The following is a 22,484-nucleotide window of genomic DNA, read 5'->3' as shown; positions in this document are numbered from 1 at the left end:
AGACCAACTTCTAAATGATTGAGATAAAGGTCTGGAATGAGATCAAATATTAGATTCCTCTATCAGTTAGCGAACGTTAAGTTATTTAACAATTCAGTTGCTCATGACGAAAAGTATTTTCATTACTCCATTAATTACTGAATTACTTAATGAACTCCATAATTAATCTGTTACTCATTAAATTGCTTTTGTTACACAGCCCAGCTCCATTAAAAGTGCTTGTAAAGAGCTATTTGTAAGTTTTGCTATTGCTACATAGCCTATGTTAGCATTAACAGCTGTTTACTTAACTGTCTAGAAGAAACGTCACAGGTTCAGCATCAAACTTAATACCTTTACTCGCCAAGAGCTGTCTCCTGTGGTGGAGAGCAATGCCAATGTTAACTTTTGTTTCCATCACATCTTTTCTTCAACCAAGTTAGCATGCTAACTTGCTAGCCCGTGCCCATTTCGTCACCTTCGGATAGTGGCTTGCCGTAGCTTCCAATCTGCCCTGAAGATTCAGCACTGCTCAGAGGGCTAACTATAACTTTTTGTTCTATAAAGACAATGATGGCCGAAGCTCTTGTCAAGCGGTGATCATCACCACCCAGTCCCAGCAAGATATCACGTTTGGCAGCAGGGTAAACTTCCAACCACCCCTTTAAACAACTCCAAAGCCACTACACCATGACATCATGTAGAAATAGAAGTTGAGATATTATGGTTTATCAACTAGCCAACCTGTGTTTTGGAGATGTTCACTGAGTCATCAACATCTACCTTAATGTTAGTCCTGGTGACTACACAAAGTGCTCCATTCGAAATTAGGTTTGCATTCTAGGTTTTCATATTCAGTTGTTCATCACATTAGTGTGCCTGTGAGCCAATGTGTGAATGTACTTGTGTGAGTTTTTCTGCATATGTGTGAGAAGGTCACCAGCTGGGTAATGAATCAAGTGTCTGAATCACAGTGAGGTGATAATGGGTGTGATGTCTGTTTGAAACCATGAGGGAGGGATGGTCATAGTTACAGAGAGGAAGCGAGGACCAAATGGAGGTCAGGAAGAAAGAAGGAGATTTAAAAGGACACGTCAGGTGATAGTAAGGGAGGAGTTTGGGTGGGATTGCAGTCGGGTTGTGTTGTGTTTTCTCTGTATTGGTATGGCCGTTTCACATTGATGGGTGATTGAATGCTGTGTCACAACTATGACTGGGGCAATGTGCGGCTTCCAGTGAACAATGAGAAGGGAGAGGGCGGTTTTTGGAAGGGTGGGATATTGAGCGGATGTGACTGGAGCGCAGCCAACAGCTAATTCTAGTAGAGAGAATGGTGTGTGTGTTTGTGTGTGTGTGCGTGTGAGGTTGGGCAGGCAGTGTGTGACCGACCAGCCTATTGGGTGTTAAGAGTCGGGCCATGGGGGCTCCTTTAAAATCCTGTCATTACGGGACCTACTCTCAAGTTTCAAGGGGAAGATGAGAAGCAGAAGAGGAGGACAGCAGTGGACATCAGCACTCATTAGTGTTATACTGCACTGAGCCACCAATAACACAATGAAAGCTGGCATCTCGCGGCACATTTTTATCCCCTGAACCACGTGAAATTGTGAATTTCAATACCTGAATCATGGGATCGCTTTGGTGCTTTGGAGATATTTTTGATTTGTTGCTGGCTGTCTGCGCTAGATGCAGGTCATACTGTCAAAAGAAATGTTCACTGTTTGTCTTGAGGTTTCCCAGAGGTGACATGTGTATGCCTCCCATCAGCAGGACAGATGTTGGCCAGCATCTGTCCTGCTGAAGTGTCCTGGAGCAAGACACTGACACTCTACTCGCTTGACCGTTCACTTTGACCTTCCTGAATGAAAACAGATTTTTTTTAAAAACAACAATGAAACAAATAACATAGGCTATTGAAATTCAGTCAACTTTAAAATCATACAGCAAATTCATGTCCTAGTCCTTCAAGTCATAACAATGTGAACTGGTTATTGCTAGTCAGTGCTGTTGCTGGTTAATGCTATTTCTTGACAAACAAATAAATGCTTACCAGGAGGACTCCTTCATGCTTTTACCTGTACAAAGATACAGAAATTTTCTCAATAAAATACTTTTTACACAGCAGTAAAATGTATAACTGTGTGAGACAATTTATCATTGTGTGCGTATTTGGATAATAGAAAAGATGCAAATTGATTTAGTTATTCTTGCTTTTAGTAAACCAGATTTAATTATCTGTTACATGATCATAATTTCTCCAGCAAAATGTAATTAAATGCTCAAAATGTTCTATTAATTCTGACACAAATATTAATATTTTCAAAGAGTTGGGTTTGGTTCAACAAAGTGCGTAATTCTGACACTGGTGACTGTGGTTCTTGTCCTGTGCTGTTCTCTTTGAACTATAATGATGATGTTTTCATAATCTTACCCAAGTAATCTAAGAAGCCTAAACTTAACCAGAGCTTGACCTTTGTAGAGGCAGGTCAGTTATTTAGAATAATTGGAGAAAAAGATTTTTGAACTGTCACTGTCACTGATAAGGGACCGTTTTAGTCATTTTGGCAGTGGTAGAGTCCTATATGTACAGTTCATTTAATGAAAATTTGAAGTGCTTGTGCTTTGAGTAATTCCATTTATACTTCCATTTCAATACATTTCAGACAAAATATATTTTTTTCTGCTCTATGTATTTCATATAGTTATTAAATACTTTGAAGAAATATATGATCAGCTTAAAATAAATAAATTAGATAAATATATACATAAATAAAATACACTGTTATAAACTGCAGCACCTCCTGAGAGGAGGTCTAATGAGGCAATATATATGAAAACACTTGTCTCAGTTCTTGTGGAACGAGGATTTTTTGCTTAATTCTGTGTGTTAGAGTCACACAGATGCAATTTGTTTAGTCATGTTTCAGCATGAGAAAATTAATGTGTATTGTGAGGTTTATGAATCTGCTTTTAAACATGCAGAGAAAAAAGGGAACCCCAGGGGAGTGCTTTTTTTTTTTTTTTTAACTCATAGGACGGGAAAAAGGTCAGAGACGGAGTGATGACCACAAGGCAGGAGAAAAGAGGAACAAAACAGAGTGTGAGAAATACAAAGAAAGACAGAGAACAGAGGGATGAAAGACAGCTACGCTGGGGAAAGTGAATTCTGAGATGCTGTCGGATTCATTTTACTTCCCTTTTTGCCCTTTTTGTCACATTTATTTACACCTGTTAAAACGGATGTGTGTGAAAGAGACAAGAGACAATGACACAGGAGCTAACGTCGGCAGTGATGGTGACCACAGCCCGGTGATAAAAGAGCCTGTGGCTGGACAGTCCCCTGAAGCATGAAGCTGCGAGAGATGTAAGGACGAAGGGAGAAAGTTATACAAGAGAGTAGGAGGTGCTGATGAGTGAAGGGCTTGGCTGTTATAATTCTGCTGATTTGCCATTGAGAGCTGTGGATGACTGGTTAGATCTGTGACCAGCCAGCATGGATAATGATTGTCTGAGCAAGTCTTTCATAAGATATTTCAAAGACAGTTTCACTTGCGAGCTTTTAAAGAACATCTTTGGACTTTGATCGTGGATTTTTCCTCAAACTTGATGAAACACATTAATTGCTGTGTTGCACTGGCCGTAAGTGGAGCCACTAAATGCCCAAAATGCCTTATTTAGTTGTCTAACATGCCAATAAATACATGTGTGACCCAAGAAACTAATGTGTAATCCCCAGTAGATGTGTCTAGATGTGCCACTGTGTGTGTGTGTGTGTGTGTGTGCATGAGCCCTGGTTAAATTGTTTATCATATTCATGCATGGACCTCACATTTTAAAATTCATATTCTCAACCTGCATACATTTGACAGTGAGGCACTTTCACCCAGATGTGGGTGTCTGTGCCCTGTGTGTGCACTCAACAAATTCCAGCCATAAAGCTGTTAAGGTGGTAATGCACAGAAACCTTGGGTCAGGCAATCACAACAGGCAGCGGCGCAATGAAACATAGCGTGCATGCCACATGTGCATGCACACACACACAAACCTCTCATTATAACCGCGCAGAGCCCCTCCTGAGTCCCCTCCGTTACACTGCTTCTCACCTCCCAAGCGGCTCTGTGTTTTTGTTTTGCTCTCAGTCTGTCTGCCGCTGCGTCTGTTGTGTGGAAACTGCTGCAAAGCAAAATTAAAAATGAATTATATCCTTTGATACGCGATTCAGCTGCGGGAATTAATGTACAGTACCAATCAATTAACGACAGCTCCGCGCATGAGGACACACATAAGGGCCTTTCAAGTGCAGTGCACTGAACAGGATGACATTACTACAAAACTTTAAAGCTGACGTTTTGCATCAGCGGGGCTGTGGAACATGTAGAACTGAACATCCCCAAAATACAGACTCTCAGTGTAGTGCCAACGTGATCAGGGACACCGTGTTGTCAGACCGCCATGCACACTGCAGCTGTAATAATCAGTGCCAGAGCTATTAAAGTGTTGGCCAACAAATAGTCTGCGCATTAACCATTATAAAATACAACCATCGAAATATATTTAGGGAGCATTACTGAAAACACAGCAATTTAAAGACAATAAAACAATGCTTAACAGCCAATAGCATAAACAATCTAAATGCCAGGCAATGAATTAATGCCAGTGTTAGCAGGGTAAGCAACAAGCAAGCACAGCATGAATAAACAGGTAAAAAAAAGTTAGCTTTTGTTTGAAGTGAAAATCTGTATGCCCTTACACAACTAAGTAATAAATATTATTTCATATGTATTACATGAACACATGTCCACCCACCAGATATGTCCACTCACCACATACTAACAAAGAAGGAGCAGTAACTTCAGCAGTGACCTCATTAACACCACTGGTAATGTTTGGAATATCAGTGATTATGGTGAGACACCAGGAACTCACATGGTTTTGTGTTTTGGTTTGATGGAACAAGTGACTGCTTCGTACCTAAGTCTATAAATATTTCTTCTAATACACACACACACACACACACACACATGCACACGGCATTACATTCCTCTTTCCCCCTCAACACCATTGTGCTGCTTATCATAAGTTATTCTGCTGAAGAGCCATGTGTTCAAGGGCACAGGCGGCTGAACGACCCACTGGGGATCTAAACAGCCATTTCCATTGGCTGTTCTATTCCTTTACTGTATTGTGTTTCATCAACAGTGCTCTCCATTTCCGTTATTGTTCAGCCACAGTGGCGCTTTTCATCATGTCCTGTGACAGGTGCTTAGAGCCAAGAGATAAACATGTGCACACAGCTCCGCATTTTCTGAAACGCTTAAAGCCGTGGCCAGATGAACATTTAATGGTGAGCAGTGTGGTCCAAATTATGCCTATATTTTATATGTGTGTGTGTTTCTGGGGTGTCATAACTTGACAATGGGAACTTCTGTTGCTTTTCCATCTAGAACAAAAGTCATCACCCAGCGAGAAGACATGCTGATTAACGCTATGAAAAACAAAGTGAAGAAAATGACTAAAAAGCACATCAAACAATTCCTTAAATTGACTTTCACAAAAAAACTCGTCATTGATGTAGAGTGTGTCTTCAGGCTCCAAAACTGATTTCACCTCTATTGTTAGAGCTGTTGCTATTCTCACCTTTCATTAACGAGAGCTCACGTATTTCAGCAAAGCTCAGCCAGTCTCATTTGCCTTGTTAAGCTCATTTCCTCCCTCCATGCTCAATCTGAACTCAAAATAAACTCTTTGATGCTGCAGCAGAATGAAAAAATAGACTTGGACCCTCCCATAGTGCAGCGTTAACCCAGAATCAGAAATATAATTATTATTGTTTACGCCTTTAATTAGCCACGGTGCACATTTAGGGAAAGGGTGTGAATTGTGAATATTTTTAAACCTGGGCCTTATTTTTGTGCCATCACAATGTGTTGAACATTTCATTACTGACTTCAGTTTGCCAGTAAAAACACACTCCAAGGCCAAAGTGATCCCTGGCACGTCGACTTTAAAAACACATTTTCAGCTCTAAAACACACACACAGCACAATTACTTAGCTGAGTGTGTTCTGAAAGTTTTCTTTCATGCATTTTACTTGTTGGAGTGCACACATCCAAAAAAAGGGTTTAAGGGGTTTTAACTAGCACAGCTGGGGTAAACAACTCTGAGAGGCAGCGCCACACTGTAGGATGTCAGCTCAGTGTATTTTATCCTTCCTGAAGCTCAGACCAAACCAGTTTATCTTGTCCAAGCAAAGCAGTTCTGATGTAATCATAGTTTTATGATGTTCACATGTACTGCTGTGCAAGAAATATGATTGATATGTGGCTGATTTGTTGACCTACAGACCGTGTTCACACACAACTAATCAACATTTGACACACTTCAACACAAATTCACACTTCTTTCATGTTGAAGTCATCATGAGCAGCTATGAAATCTACAGATACATTTAATACATGTTGACATCTATAGAGCTTCTGGTGATGCATTTTTATAATTCAGTTATGTAATATAGTTCTCTGACAGACTAATGTCTGACTATTGAGTACTTTTACTTTTGATACATTGCACTTAAGTACAGTACTGATAATACTCCTGTCAATCAAATTAAGGTTGTTACATGTAATGGATTATTTTTTACATTGAAGTTTTGCTACTTTTACTTTCAGAACCGCTCCAATAATTTTTTTTTAACCTTGTTAACATGTCCATATATGTTTTTTGTATAATACAAGAGATATCATGAATGAAATAAGCTGTCAACACCATGACCGTATGTTCACCCTGGAACTGCAGTGAACCAATGACAGTTTCATGAAAACGGATTCAGTCAGCCATTGGTTCATTTCTCATATAACTAAGGAACCAGTCCCATCAGCTTGTGGGGATGTGGGCAGGCAAAATAAACCTGAAATCCTGTCAGTATGGAGAGCAAGAGTTTGCATTAGCACAACCACTAACACTGTGTCAGCCACTGCCAGTTCCACAGTAACAAACAACTTAAACAAATAAAAGATGCTAACCATTCTGATATGTCTGCTAGTCCACGATTTTGGTGCACAACACACTCCTCATCTTAGTCTGGGTCTGACTGAGGCTCAAACATGTAGCTGAATCTCTCTAATGTTTCCCTTAACACTAACCATCTTGATACACACTGCTCCCCCACCAGTCACTGAAACCTTGTCGGAAAAGAGAGCGATCATTTGCATTAGCACAGCCAATAACACTATGTCTGTCACTGCCAGTTACAAGCTAACAAACAACAAAAACCAATTAACTTTGCTTATGGTTCTGAAATGTCTTCTAGTTGCTGATTTTGGTGCACAACAAACTCCTGAAAACTCTGGACTGAGGCTCACACGTAGCTGAGTCTGACGTTTACGCCACTAATCATATTGATATGCTCTGCTCTGTCATCCGTCAACCTAGCGCAAGCAGCAGTGGTGGGTGGGGCACAACATTTTTACATAGTTTAAATCTGGAGAGGAACTTTAAAAAACATCCCAATACTTTCTCCACCACTGGATGTACAGATGTTTCCAGGGTCTTTTTTGCTCTCAAGTTGGTTTGACACTGTGGGTTGCAGCTGAAAAAATAAAGTTAAACATGTTATTAATGGCATAAGAAGACAGATAACACATTATTTTAATAGAATAAATAAATGTAATTACGTGACGGGGCAGTGATATTATAAGCTTATTGACCATAGAGGCAGCTGTATCACTTGTGTTATGATTGTAACTCCACACCACACCTCAGTGCAGCACAGCTCAGCGAGACAGATTGCTGCAGAGCACTGAAGTTCCTCGGCTCAACTGTTGCTGCAGTGGCTCCACACCACTCCACATCAGCTGATCTCCATATTTTCTCCTTTCTCGCCCTATTCCCATGCACTTTATCGATTTCTTCCTCCTCCTTCCTTTGGTCCCCCTTTGTCATTTTTTCCTGTTATTTCCTCTCCTATTTCTTCACCTTATCTTCTTTTTCTTATCTTCACCTGTCTCCACTGCTCTCTTCTGTTGTCCTGTTGTCCCACTACATGTGCCAAAAAATCAGGCTGAAGCGTGTGCATGACAGATGGTCAGATTTAAGAACAAAATAGCCTGACATTTTGCATATTTATAGTATTTGTGTGATCCCTGTGGGCACATACAAATTGGATGGAAAAAAATATACAACTGTAATCTTATATTTAACACTACAGTACATATGCTCTAATTTCTTAAAACACAATCAAAATCATCAAAATACTAATATTTCTATAGAAAGTATATGCTTCATTATTAGTGGCTACTTGTTAGAGTTAAATTTGAATTTAAATGTCAATGAATTGAGCTCATGGGTGTTTTTAGAGATTAGAATATACTGTATGTTTTTGCATTATGGTTCCTGTATGTACAGAAAATTCCCACATAGAGAAACTCCTAGCAAAGTGAAAGTGTCATTTTCACTGCTAAAAGTAAATGTGTTCTGTCTTTCAGCTCTTTCTTATTATTTATCATTATTTTTTCCACACCATAAGCACAATGTATTCTCTAAGCTTACCTGAAGCTTCCCTTTCTTTCCAGTTATTTAGATAAAAGTCGAAAATGCAACAGCCCATCTTGCGGTAGCAGGTTCCTCCTCTCATCTCATCTCCTCTCTGCTTTGAATTTAATTTAGTTTCATGCCAAACCAAAGTCATGCCTCCTCTTCATCTTCCCTTTCCATCTTCTGAAGGATGCTTGTACCCATACACCCAAATTACTAGATATTTACTGCCTGTCTAGAATAGGATGAGTGGCTAAAACACATTTCTCAAGAAGACAAACTATAGATTAACGAAGTGTGATTACTTCATAATAAGGGGTTTGTTTCTGAGCAGAGCTGTGGGCTGTTGACAAGGCTCTGTGTCACTTTTGACTTTGTAAATGAGAGGCACTGTAGGAGGATTGTGAGTGGCACCATTGTTTAAATATGTGAATATATTCCCATCTCTATATTCAGTCTAACAAAGCTTTGCTAACTCCTTAGAACTATGTAAACTGCGCTGTGTTACATTGTGTGGTTGGTTCGCTCTCTGTGAGTGTGTCGACTTGGTTGTGTGCTTGTGCGTATGTGTGTAGTCTACACGGAGTTTGGGAACATGCCGTCCAACGTGGGCTCCATTTTCACTCCAATGATCCTGGTAATGGTCTTGTCCCAGTGTAGATTGACGCTGGCTCCGAGTCGCCCTGACAGAAAATCAACTGCTTACATGTAGCTGTTTGCTGGAGCGCGCACAGTAGCAAGCATCACCGCTGTCTGTGTACTGTAACTGGTCATCTCTCTTTTTCCTTCTCCTCCAACTCACTTAGCTTTCTCATATCTATCTATCTATCTATCTATCTATCTAGTCTGCTTATCTCAATTTTATTCATCGCCATCTCACTATTCTCAGCTATTTTGCGTCTTTTCATTTCTCTGCTATCTGCCCTTTAACCTTGTGGTTCCTTTTCACCTTTTCAAAACTTTCAGTAAATGGAGGGAAGAGCTGTGAAACATTTCGGGCCGATAGAACAGCTGTATAGCAGAGTATTCAAGTAATTAGTGTTGGCAATTTAATTTTTATTTCATTAATGTTATTACTGCACGTTATTTTTAAATAAATAATTTGCAATAGTAGTAATAGTTTAATTGATTCCTATCATATTTTGCCATAATTTACAAATAATAATTAATAACGAATGTATTTCTAATACCTGAGAAATACATGAAAGACAATTGGTATATAAGAAACTGTTCATGTACTAATTTAACCCCCTCAAAAAGGAGCAGTGAAAACCACACTATACCAAAAAAAATCTGTTCACCAGATCCTTGACGACAACTAGCATGCAGGCTAATGCTAGTCAGTCACAATAGCTTCAGAGCTTCTCTGTACTGGGCTGTTTTCCATCGTTTTGTTTTCGGGGGGTGTACATTATGTTGTTCGATAAAGAGTAAGGGGGATAAAAACTCTCCAAGCTAATAAGCTTGCTGTCACTAGGCAAGTTTATTAGCTTGGTCGCTAACAGGGCAACACGTTTAAACAGTTCAAAAGAATTATTATGCAACTTGTGTTTTGTGGAGCTATTTATACTGAAACAGGAGATTTAAAAAACACAGTAACAGTAACAACAATCTCTTCTTATTTACTAATATTGAAGTACATTTACTGTCTTTTTACTTAAGTGTCTTAATTCCAAGTGTGTTCATCTGTCCACATCCATATAAGTGTGGTGTCCATGACATTTCATAGATGTGAAGCTAACCATTGTGCATGGCCACACTGTCAGTGATGCTGCACAGTGATGATGATTAGCAAGTATCTGGGATCTGACTTTTCTGCTATTGACTTAACTGTTGAGTTGTCCCTGTTTACTGCGTAAATGATGGAGTGATTTCGTACCATGGATGTATAAAGAGAGCTGGAAACTGGATACTCCACTCAGCCTTGCTGCCAGTTTGTCCCAGAGACCACCTGTGGTTGCAACAAAAAATCCCCCTGCTGCCCAAAAAAGCATTGTCCCGTAGACCATTATAAAAGTGACATCTGTAACACTGTTGTCAGGACAGATCTAACTATAAACAAGGTCAGTTTGTTCTCTTTCTAATATGAATTTTGAATCCAGCAGGTTTTACATTTGTAAAAAAAATTATCCCCAAACCTAGAAAAGTGAATTTTCTTGGTGTCATTCTAGTTTAGAGTGAATGACCCAAACAGGAACAAGCAGAGGAACCACTAACGCACATTTGACACAAAACCAAACTAACTTTTTTGGCTCATGTGGCAAGTGAGTGTGGTATCCAGTTCCTAAAATACATCCACATTTCGGACAAAGTCCTACGTTAGCTTCTGCTGTTCTTCCTGGCTATGTGAGAAACACATCTCTTACTCACCACAGTGTTCACAGTAATTTCTTATAGATTATCGTTGATAAAACTAAGTGATTAATGGTCTGTTTCTCACAGTCTCCCTCTCCTGCTTTCTTTCCCATCCTCTTCACTCCTCTGTCCATCATGGCTCTTTCATGTCTTCGTAATCACCTTCCCAGCTCTTATCTCTTAACACCATCTCACCTGCAAGAAAGCTTTAACTTTACACGCAGATTAAACAAGAGAAAGACACCCATATCCTTTTACATCCATCTCTCTCCCTTCTCCTCCTCCCAGCCTCCACCACCCCTCCCTATCAATCTATTCCCATTCCTTTTCTCTATATTGCAACAAATAATTACCCACTAACTCATATCGCCCAAACCATCAGTGTTGTGCGGGAACAGAGATGAAACAAAACGAAGATGAGTGTCGATGAGGGGAGACTCAGAAGGGGGAGCAGGATGGCACAGCGAGGAAGAATTCACTTCTTTTCTTTGCTCTCTACTTTCATCCCTTACCGTTATCCTCGTTCATCTTCTGTTTGCGTTTCACATTCGTATGCTTGTGCGTGTCTCACTCCCTGTTGGTCTCTTACTTCGTCTCTTTTCTCTCCATTGATCCTTTCCTGTCTCGCTGCTCCCTCTCCCACTCAGTCCCATTTCTTTTCACCAACTTCTTTAGGCATGATAGGAGAACATATATTGTAATGTGTGATGCCAAAGCAAAGCGAATAGACACACTGATGTGGTTGTCTCATAATCAAATTGAGAGCTGACAATAGATACCATGCCTCGTCATACCTACCTACGATGTCCTTTGGTTATGAGAAGGCAGAATATTTCCAGCCTCTCTTATTGTCAACACATTAGTTGTTTTTTCTTTTCTGCAGTCATAGAAATGTTCCAGCATGGGCCGCTCTTTACTGTCACACTCTTTTCTTTCTTGCACACGCATGCATGCATCACTCTCTCTCATCTAAACACACAGTAACACACAAACTTGTTGAGACAGGCTGCAAAGTACAGTTCCTGCGCGTATATGTTGGGACCAATCTCCCTGGTACTTTCTCACTGCTTGGGCTGAAAAGCTGGGTTATTCATCTTCCTCTCATACACGCTCAAGACAGAGTGTGAGGGAGAATACGAGTGTCGGAGGGGAAAAGGACAAAACAAGAACACTTTCATGTTGTTCTGGCTGGGCCTCCACCTGTAGTCAAGCAATTTAAGCAATCAGCCAGATATTTACCTCATCTCAAACTTGCGTGTGTGTGTGTGTGCGTGTGTGTGACGTCAGACTGGATTTTTGGTACAAGTCTCCAGAAGCTACAGCACAAAGAGGACTACTTGATTGTTTTGTTAATCTTATACCAGGTGGAGCCATGTCCCAGAAGGACTCTCCTGATTGGAAATGTGCATTTGATAAGTTTTTTTTTGTTTTGTTTTTTTAACAGAGAAAAGATTGATAGACTATACTTGCATAGTATTTTTGGGGTGTTTTAGCTTCATATGACAGTAGAGATACAGACAAGGAACAATCACAATGGCTCCCTCCAATTTGCATTTTAATCTTGTTCATGTGAAAGATATGAGTGATTTACTTTTTACTTTGCATTTTTTTTTTCCAGACAGTATGTTATGCTCCATGTATGTATGTTCCATAGCAGCAAAATGGGGGTTTATTCTGTATGTTGGTGGAGTAACACATTTCCTTCACAGCAAGTGTCCACAGTCGATAAAACCATTAGATGATGTTGTCTTTTCCTCAACTCCGTTCAACTTCCCTCCACTCCTCCACCCAACACTTTCACACGCATGTATACACGCATGCACACATACATACACTCATTCTCATAGAATCAACAAAACAGCATCAACAGTAACAACAACACAGCCTTACTGCGGTGGCAAGTTTACATACGTCAGTCCACTATGACCACATGGCCAAATTTCAGACTGACTTTATGAACGAGTTTGACCATGTTAAGAATAACTCAGCAGTCTCCCAAACATCCACCTACGTAATAGTAGACAATACCAAGAATGCAGTAGATTGTAATTAGCGTGGCATTTAAGAAGCAGAGGTGAATGAACACAAGTAATCTGTGTTTTAAATGAAGTTGCATTGGACACGTTTATTCGGAGGAAAAGTTGCCGTACAGGCAGAGGTCCAGCAAAGCTAATAGGCTAGGCTATGAAAACGTAGCTAAGCTAGCGTTCATTTCCAGCAGCACTGTGGAAGGAACACAGATCTTCAAGCGCTTAAAAATGTACATAAAGCCTGAACATAACATGGGTCTTACTGAGCTTCTGCTTCTTGCCTTCCATGAAGGTTGGGCAGATTAAATTACTTTTTCCACTATGTTTTCCTCACACCGCACTGTCATCTACAGGACTGGCAAGCTAAACTCATGTTATTTATTAATACTTTATTTTATATTTTTATATTAGATTATAGATTAATAGATTACTAATAGATTTTTGGAAATATTAGATTAGATTATAGATTTTGAATCAGTAGAGATAGAATTGCAATTCTAATGTGACTTTTTTTTTTTTTTGCACACCTCTAGAAAACAAAAAATGTGCTTTACAGAAAGAGCAGCAGCGTATACTGTATCTCTACTATCTGTGTGCTGAACAGGATTGTATTTGTTCTTTGCACAGAGGATTAATAACAGAGTGTTTGGGCTATAATGAAAATCAATCAGGATCCAGCCCTGCAGTTAAAACGCATGATGACACTATCATAGTGCAGAAGAGCCACTGTGCTGCAGGAGATGTGTTGTCGCTGCCCTGCCTGTTGAGCCAACAGCACGTATTAAATTCAATATGTTACCTGAATCTTTCAAAGCACTTTGGAAGCCTCCCATCATCGCTGGAGACGTGCCCAGTTTTCTAATACCCTAAATGTCAACTCTTTCCAGTTTTTATTTCATTTTTTTTTTCTGCTGGTCACAATGATGCTAACACTGTCAAGTGCTGCCCTCAATTATTGTTTGGTACAAGTGAATCATGCACTTTTGTTGTGTAATCATTGCAGCAATTATGTGATAACAACAAATATAAGTGTAACAAAAACAATAGTTAGACACCCAAAGATTTTTTATGTTTTTTTTTTTTTTTGTTTGTTTTTTTTTTTTTGGGTTAAGTAACTGGGATGTCCTTTGTGAATGCAAAGACTGTAGCAGATTTAATGATTAACTGAGTGACTGACACAGTTTTAAAAGTCAGACGTGTCAAAACTTTTGCAACAATATTGTGCTCAGGGTCAAAACTTGCCATTAGTCTGAATGTGAATTGTGGTGCACACACACTAAAACATGCGCACACTCACATTTGGCAGCAGTGAAGCAGTCGATATGTGTGTTCTAATTATACTGATGTTGTATCAACGTTTCAATGTCAGCATGACGCAACACTGATGGTGGCCAAGGGAAGCCTGTCGCTGCGAGGAGGGAAGGAAAGAAAGGGAGAAACAAAGAAACAAAGAAAGAAAAGGCAAATAGATGGACAAGGGAGCAAGTGAAGAATGAGAGAGGAAAAGAGATGTTGATATCTTGCCCTTGAGCTGGATTGAAAACAATATAATACTCCCCATGGGTGGCTGTGAAATAACACAGAGTCAATGGAAAATGACAGGGGAACTGAGATTTCTCATGTCTACATGACAGCCATGATGGTCAAAATACAGTTCCCCTTATCCGTCCACTCCTTCTCTCCATTCATCTGTTTTTCAATTCATCACCTTCAACCTTGTTTTGCAGTTCTTCCATTTCTTCCTTTCCCCTCCTCTGTTATCTTCCTCATAAACTCTCCAGCCCTGCCTCCATACTGGTGTCTACCCCCACATGACTTGTTATTATGTCAACACTGAAGAGCTGTGATTTTAGCCAGTAATATTTACATGCAGCAGTAACTGTGGACAGCTAACTAAACTGATGACTCTGCTGATTAGCGACATCACACCTCTAACTGATCATCGACAGACTGTTGCCTTCAGGCTCGGCAGCAGGCTGCTCTCAGGGTTGCAGACAGAGATGTTAAATGTGCTTATACTGCAAGTCCTGGCCTAAAAACATCCAAAAGGCCAACACTGACTGAGGACTGAATGCCTGTACAAGGAACATACTCTAAAAAAAGCATGTCTGGGACATACTCAGGCTGCAGTGTGTTTAGCCATTTGAAAAGAATTTGCAAGTAGAAAGGGAAATGCTTTTCTGACTGGAGGGGATGCTGTTTCTAAAATCTTGACAGCAAAAAAAGGCTTCATTATAGTTACAAAAAAAGGTATTGTTTTATATTCCAAGCTAAATTAATGTTTTCTCATGCTTTTATTAATATTTCAATCTTAATTTCTCTGTGCATAATGGAGTATCGTGAAACACTCATTTTCATGGGTTGGAAAACTCTACATGCTCTCCCATAGAGAAATATTTATGTGGTTGTCACCTTCAAAGAGCCTTATCTACATCAGAAAGTATTGATAATGCAACATGACATTTAATTTAATTAATTTAAATGTAATCTTAATGGATTAATGGATTATTATTCTGTTGAGGAGATAATCTTTTGGAATCTGTTTTGGAACCAAGTTCCCTATAATACTTTGAGGGATTTAAGCAGAAAGTTCAATGTTGCCACAGATTTGCTGAGTTACGCTGTTGGCCACAACTAAAGCCCTGTTTTATTCGTAGTCTATATTTGTTAACATTTGGGCAAATTGAAAATTTGCTGAATTAGCTATTAGCAGATCATGTCTTCACTGCACTCATGGGTGTCCAGACAACTACCACTGAATTACTTTGAGACTGAAAAAAAGACAAGTCCTGGACTTAGAAGCAGCGTTTTCTCTGAGGTGCGACTCTGGGAAGGTTTTGAGGTGAGGTTTTTGTGGTAATTGGGCGCAAAGGTTTTTAAAGTGTCTTAAATACCTCTGTAAAGTGTGTGTCATAGCCATTGTTGCTGCACCAACTGCTGATTATGTTGGTAAATGGACCAAATCAGTCAAGTTACAATAACAACACAGAAAATCAATTATTGCAGGTTTAAGCAATATGACTCCTTTTCAAATTTCCATTTACTGCAAATAAATTACAAAACACAATGTGCTATTAACCATTTATCCAATATACCTCTCAAGACATTCCCAACTGTGCTTATGGGGAACTTGGCAGTGGTAGCCACACTAAAAAATATCCACTCCGGTGTGATGGCTACAGAAGAACCTGTAATGTAGAACCTGACTGTTCAGTCAGGTTCTACATTACAGAGGCTGATGTTAGCATCACTGTGGAGTTCAGCTACTGCTCCAGGGAACAAAGTCACTTCATGTTCAGTGTTCATTCTTGCCTTCCTTCCCTCGCCCTTAATGATAGAATAAAACCAGAAGTTACCACCAGTCCCCATAACCAATAAACCCAGCCCTGTTTCCCAGGGCTCAACTGTGTTGTTCAACCACGCAGGGTCCTTACACTCCTTACGAAAGTGGAGCACAAAGGCACAGAAACACGGTTACATAACGCAGGGCAAGATAAGAGTGAGTGAGAGTGAGAGAGTTTGGGGAAAACAGAAACCGAGAGCTTCAGAGGGAAAACAGAGGACAAAGATAAAGCAAAGAGATAGGTGGGAAGAAAATGTGACAAAGAGAGAGTTGGTTAGTTAAAGTGACAGAGAGATAAGCTCACACACACAAAAAGAGAAACAAGGGAAGCTGAACAGGGACAACAGACAAAATGATAGAAGCAGACACACAGGAAAGAACATGTTTTTATTTTCACTTCTTGTTGATTTAGTCTATTATTATGCATGAACATAGATAAAGATAGTCTGTGCCTTTATGTAGATTCAAGACAAAAGGTGACAATGCTGGCTGAATTTGTATTGTTCTGTCTGTTTTTAAGGTAAATCTATATTAACACAGGTTGTGATTAATTCAGTTAGATTAGGAGAAAAAACTGGTTGTCAAATTTGACTTTCTATATTTCTATAATGACGAGACTGCCGCTAACCTTCATTTCAATTGTTCCTCTAATAACTTACGAACCAGATGTTCGGGAGGTTTTCACCAGCACGAACCAAGGTCGTACTTAAAAAAAAACAACTAATGTTGACTTTTGGTGGAAGACGTGATATGAACGACAGTTTGTAGTGTCAAAGTCAGACACTTCAAACATCCACCATAACCTCCTCCCTAGGTTTTGTGTTTCTATAAAAACATCATGCTACTTCCACATTTGCTTCTGACACAGGCAAGTCAATATTCTCCTCACAACAGGTCGCATGTCACAAAAATTATGATGAAAGATATTTGTTGACAAGCCCTTGAAAATTATATTAAAACTAATTAAAAGTAACATTTGAAAAGGAGAACTACTATTTATTATATCTCTCAAAATAATAAAATGTAAAAGACAAAACAAAAAGAGAAACAAATGGTTAACAGTATTTTAGTGAACAAGTTAGTGAATGCAGCTTCTGAAGTATTCAGTGCACGGGTTGCTGCACTAATGCTGGTTGAGCAGGAACGACAGGAAAATCAGTTCTGTTCAAACAGACAGACTTTAGAAATAGTAACTGGATTTACTGAGTAGTGTCAGTGTGTGAAATGACTACAGAGCAGAGTGACATGGACACAGTCTGAGAAAAAGTGTGTTTTCCACTAACCTCACTGCAGATGACCCTTCACAATAAAAATGGCAACAACTGTAGCCTCAAAATATTTAGAGGACACACGAAAAAAAAGAAAAAAAAAAGACGTCTTTTGTTACTAAATCTAGACTAAAAGTGACTAATATTAAGCTGGACTAAAACTCACACAGTCTTAGTCAAAAGACTAAAGCTAAAAATTATATGCCAAAATTAACAGTGGTTCTGAGGAACTGATGAAACGTCCTCAAAAATCTAAAGCAAGTCCAGTTGACTTTTGACATTTTTCACCTCTAAATTAAGCCTACTATGACCTGGAAGACTGAGAATCGTCACAAACCTAAACATAGGTCATTTTAAGCAAAGTTTGAACAAATAGAGGGCTGCATGGATGAAGTATTTTTCTAGGCTAACCCAGATGTTAGCATCCACATATAAATAACACAAGTTTATGATACTTACACATTTTGTTGAACACCACTTTGATTTCTGAAGCCTAAATGCAATCACCAGAGATAAAAGGCTAATGTTAGGCTGTAAACAAACTACACCACAGTTGCATGACTTTGACGTCCTCTACTACACTTCCAATTGGTTGTTTGATTTAGCGTGCGTACCTACTCTACAAACGCCATCCCTCCCACAAAGTTAGTTATAGTTTGCAAAACCTCCAATGTAAAAACAAGGCTGTCAAAGTGGACTGGTGAGTTCATTGGTTTTTGTTTTCAGCTTGCTGATGTTTAATGTCCCAGACAACCTCTGTAGTCTCTTTTAGCCACTTCGCAGTTTGCAGCTCCACATTTTTCAGAGTTGTAAAAGCTTAAAGAAATCCTGACTGAGGCATTTACTGACATACTGTATCATAGATTGTGTAAATGTCTTAAGCTTGTTTTATCTACAGACCATTTTTAAGTCACCCAACCAAAAACTCACTTAGAAAAGCCACAGACTGCAGGACGAGGGAACCAGAAGTATTACATGCTACCTAAATTCTTAGTCTTAGGACTAGGGTTGTGAACGATAAACCGATGCAACCGGATATTCGGTTCAACAAGTGAGAGATAAGGCTGCATTGGTAGCAGCCTCCTCAATCGATGCGAATTATCAATGAATTCCTAGATGAATCGGTTATAGAGTCATGGATCGGGTATTGCGAGACTTTGAATCGGTTGGCGGCATTACACACGTGCCAGGTCTCTAAAACAACGCGAGAGCTGAGGCTGCCCGCGAAACGCCGCAGCTGCCTAGCTGGTATTAGCATGAGTGATAAACAAGGGACGACACAGAAAATGGAGGAGGTGGAGAACGAAAGCGTCAGCCTGACCGAAGGTGATAATGCACCGAGAAAGATTTTCAACACATTGGGGAAACAAAAATCCAAGGTGTGGACCGTTTTTGGGTTTTATAAGAAGGAGGGGAAGCTCGAACAAAGTTTGTTGTTGCTATTCTGTGCTACTTTTACCTCTGGAGTTCCCATCCAACGATTCAGCCAGACTTTTTTTTGGTCCATGTCTAAAAATAAATACATTGACATGTGATTTTGTTGTTCTGTTTTTTTTTTTTTTTGCCAGTGCCAGTCTTTTACATATTTGAAAAGAAACTATTGTACTGTCACTTTCATAGACTTAGCTTCTTTATTATATAAAATAATATCGAATCGAATCGTATCGTTCTTACACTGTATGGAATCGATTCGTATCGAATCGGTCTGTAATAAAAGGATGTCGTTCTTGAATCAAATCGTAACCTGTGTATCTAGATGCATATCGAATCGTTTATCACAGAGAGATGTGCAACCCTACTTAGGACTCACTCTGGCAACACTGTGTGATCATCGTTTTTCTCCAGGACAGTCTCTAGCCTATTTAGTGCAACAGAGAGCACCCAGGACAACAATCATGGCTGCTTTGATTTGATCTTTCTTTAGTCTTCATTTCTTTTTAAGTAGCCTTTTCAGCAGTTGAGAGCCCATTTAAGGGTCAAATCTGCTCTTTAGTGCATTACCCTATAAAATTCAATGTAAATTATTAATTAAATGATAATGATGTCGTGGTGGGGAGTCTTGAGATTATACAGATGACTTGAGTCTGCCTTATTATCTGTTGTGTTTGGCAGCCGCTCTGATCAGTGTTTTCTTTCTGTGCAGATGTAAATACGCTGCAAGATAGCAACAGAAGATGCACTCATCCCAGAAACTTATCACAAATGCAAAACTGTTGACACACAATATGTATTTTGATTCGACACTTGCAGCAGCTGCAGTTCTGTAAAATAATAATCAGAGAAAATGAATTACTAGGTGATGAACAGGCAGCCCTCGCATGAATCTTGTAGCCACAACATCTCCACGCCTCTTTCTTCTCACATCCTCTTTCTTCTTCTTAGTTGTCCTCTCATTTCCTCTTTTATAACCCTCCTATCCGCTCTTCACGCTTCCTCTCGTCCATTCATTCCTTTTGTCACTCATTCATCAATCTAGTCCTCTCGCCTCCATTTGGTGTGTTTGACAGTGTGACATCTATAGAGACATTTACATTCCGGCCACATGTTTCCTCCTCCCTACATTTATACAAATGAATGTGATAAATCTTAAGAGAGAGGAAGATTCGCTGTATGTGATGCATACATATTATGGTATGAAGGCAGAAGATGGCAAACCACATGTTAACCGATTTGGGATCGTTAATAATGGTTGAAATAGCCACGTTACGCAGCCCACAACATGAGTTTAATATTCTGTCATGGCATGACAAGAATAGAAAATGGATATTAAAAATCGAACGAGATTATGGCATGTTTTGTTTTTTTTCCGCCTCCACCAAGGAGGTTGTTTTCACTCGTGTCTGTTTGTTTATTTGTCAGAAGCACATATGTTTGGTGTTGGTGGAGGCATGTGCTCTACTTAGTGGCACTCTAGTTTGTTTATTTGACAACTGATGGTGGAGAGAAAGAGGGAGATGGTGTGATAAAAAAAAGGTTCAAAGACAGATTTTATCTTACGTTGAAGTGTGGAAATCAGGTGCAAGTAGGCCTACATATTTTCCCATGAGTTTTCATTCTAAACAAACATTTTTTAGTTGATGCTGGCAAGTGCCTTGAACTTCCTAATTTAACTGTGTTTGCGTTTAATTAATTTTGTTGTTGGGTCATGTTTTAGCCATGCTGGCACGGTAATGGTGGTTGTTTGGTCCACCACTTCAGTTCAGGCAAAATATCTTGTCAGCCATAGATTGCCATGGGATTTTCTTCAAATATTTGTGTTCCCCTGAGGATGAATCTTACTGACTTTGACAATCCTCTGTTGCACCAGCAGCCGATTGACATTTGTGGTTCACAGTAAAATGTGTGAATGTGTCAACTTGTTACAACCCTGCCGGTGTCCAGGAATAAAGGAAGCAGCAACTGCTGATGTTGGAATATACGTTCAAATTTTGAATAAAGATGACGGCTCCAGTTTGTGATACTGCGTGTTGCTTATGTGTGTTGATGTTGTCAGCTCATGTAAAGCTAAAACCACTTCAGAGTGACATTGTTAAAAGGCTTTATGAGAAAAATAACTGAGAGTGCTTGCTAGAGGGGAGGACCAAGAAAGCACTACGTAGGCATTTTTATGGGAAAGACGTCCCAGCGCTCATGCTAGCAGCTGGGTGGAAATTCAGTATCTTTCGGCTGCTCTGGTGAGTACTGACAAACACTTGCACATACAGTATTTCTTTCACTGCTTGCCTAGCAAGTGAAGGGGCCACCATGTTTTCAAGTAAGGCAGATATTACCTTATTTTCAGCCATGCAAACTGTGTCATTGGTTTGTATACAAGCAAGAGGCCACGTGTCACAAACTTCCATAAAAACCCCAGCTGATGCACGTATTCTGAATGAGCTGTGTGCATGACCAAAGAATGCTCCTACAACCTGAATAAATATTGGAATATCCCACGTCTTAACCAGAAAATGCTAAATTCAGAAGAAAGCCAAATTCTGTATATCCAAAGGGAATATGCTGTTAACATGACCCATATCGAATTCTGAGTATGACAATATAATAATAGGAGAATATTAGCGTGCATGTAAACATACTGAATAAAAATGCAACTGCCTCTCCTCCCTCTCTGTCTTGCTCCCTAACTCATCTTTTCCTGTCACTCTTCTTTCTTCTAGCTATGGCAGTGTTTTAAAAAAAAAAAAAAAAAGATAACTTAAAAGGCACTTCTGCCCTTTTGACAGCCCCCAACACTTCTGAGAGATGAAAAAAACAAAGCAGCGCAGCTACCATCATGCATCACACATAACACTTCACATTGTCAGCAGGAAGAAACTGTTATAGCATTATGGCTCAGGAATATATAGTTTTTCACCACAATTTACTGTACAATAAGATGGTGCTTCTGCCTTTTGGTACACCACCAATCTGATCTGTCATCTCTCTGTCCTTCTCTTCAGGCTGCATGTAGCATGTGTTTATGTTAGTGTGTGATTTGGGCTTGTAGACAGATGTTGCATGCTGTCTTTTCACCGCATTTTTTTCATTAAATACTCAACTGTGGTTATAGTCCGTGTTTATACCAGTCTGTCAATTTGTGAGTAATAGCAGACAGGCTTAAATCCTGTGTTTTGAATTGTGGTGGTACGACACCATTCCACAAAATGATCCAGCCTTTATTTGATATGTCAAGAGACCCCAGCCTGTCTGCGTATGTGAGTGCACTGAACCATCATCTGTATGTGGATTGACATGGGCTATTGTATATGCACGTAAGCACTCAACATATAATAATCCACTTTCCATGGTTTACACTTCTGTTTGTGTGCCTGAGTCTCTCCCTCCATCCATCTCTAAGTGATGAGCATCCCACCAGCTTAGCTCATGCTAATATCTCCAGTCATTAAGTGGATTTATGGCCCTTCTTTTCTCTATAGGAACCTTCCGCAGACCACCAATCAATGCTCGTTCTCCCTACATATGTCTGCCTGACCTGTTTT

General features: G+C 39.6%; 1 protein-coding gene across 2 annotated transcripts in view; it reads left to right on the top strand.

Annotated features, from left to right (window-relative positions):
* The window catches only part of LOC139618345 (protein shisa-9-like), a 49,599-nt gene that overhangs the window by 4,714 nt on the left and 22,401 nt on the right, over positions 1–22,484 (top strand). The window contains exon 2 of one of the 2 annotated variants that reach the window (XM_071474204.1): positions 419–10,928. The exons of the other annotated variant lie outside the window; for it this stretch is intronic. Within the exon in view, the coding sequence (XP_071330305.1) occupies positions 419–422 (4 nt within the window). The 3' untranslated portion in view covers positions 423–10,928. Of the gene's footprint in view, positions 1–418; positions 10,929–22,484 lie in introns of those variants that run through there. 2 annotated transcript variants of the gene reach the window in all.

This window comes from Trachinotus anak, unplaced genomic scaffold (assembly GCF_046630095.1).
Source record: "Trachinotus anak isolate AG129_WGS33_773 ecotype Australia unplaced genomic scaffold, CSIRO_AGI_Tana_v1 ptg000003l, whole genome shotgun sequence".
Taxonomy (NCBI): Eukaryota; Metazoa; Chordata; class Actinopteri; order Carangiformes; family Carangidae; genus Trachinotus; species Trachinotus anak.
Note: the sequence above shows the minus strand (reverse complement) of the source record. Positions and strands in the feature narration are given on the sequence as shown.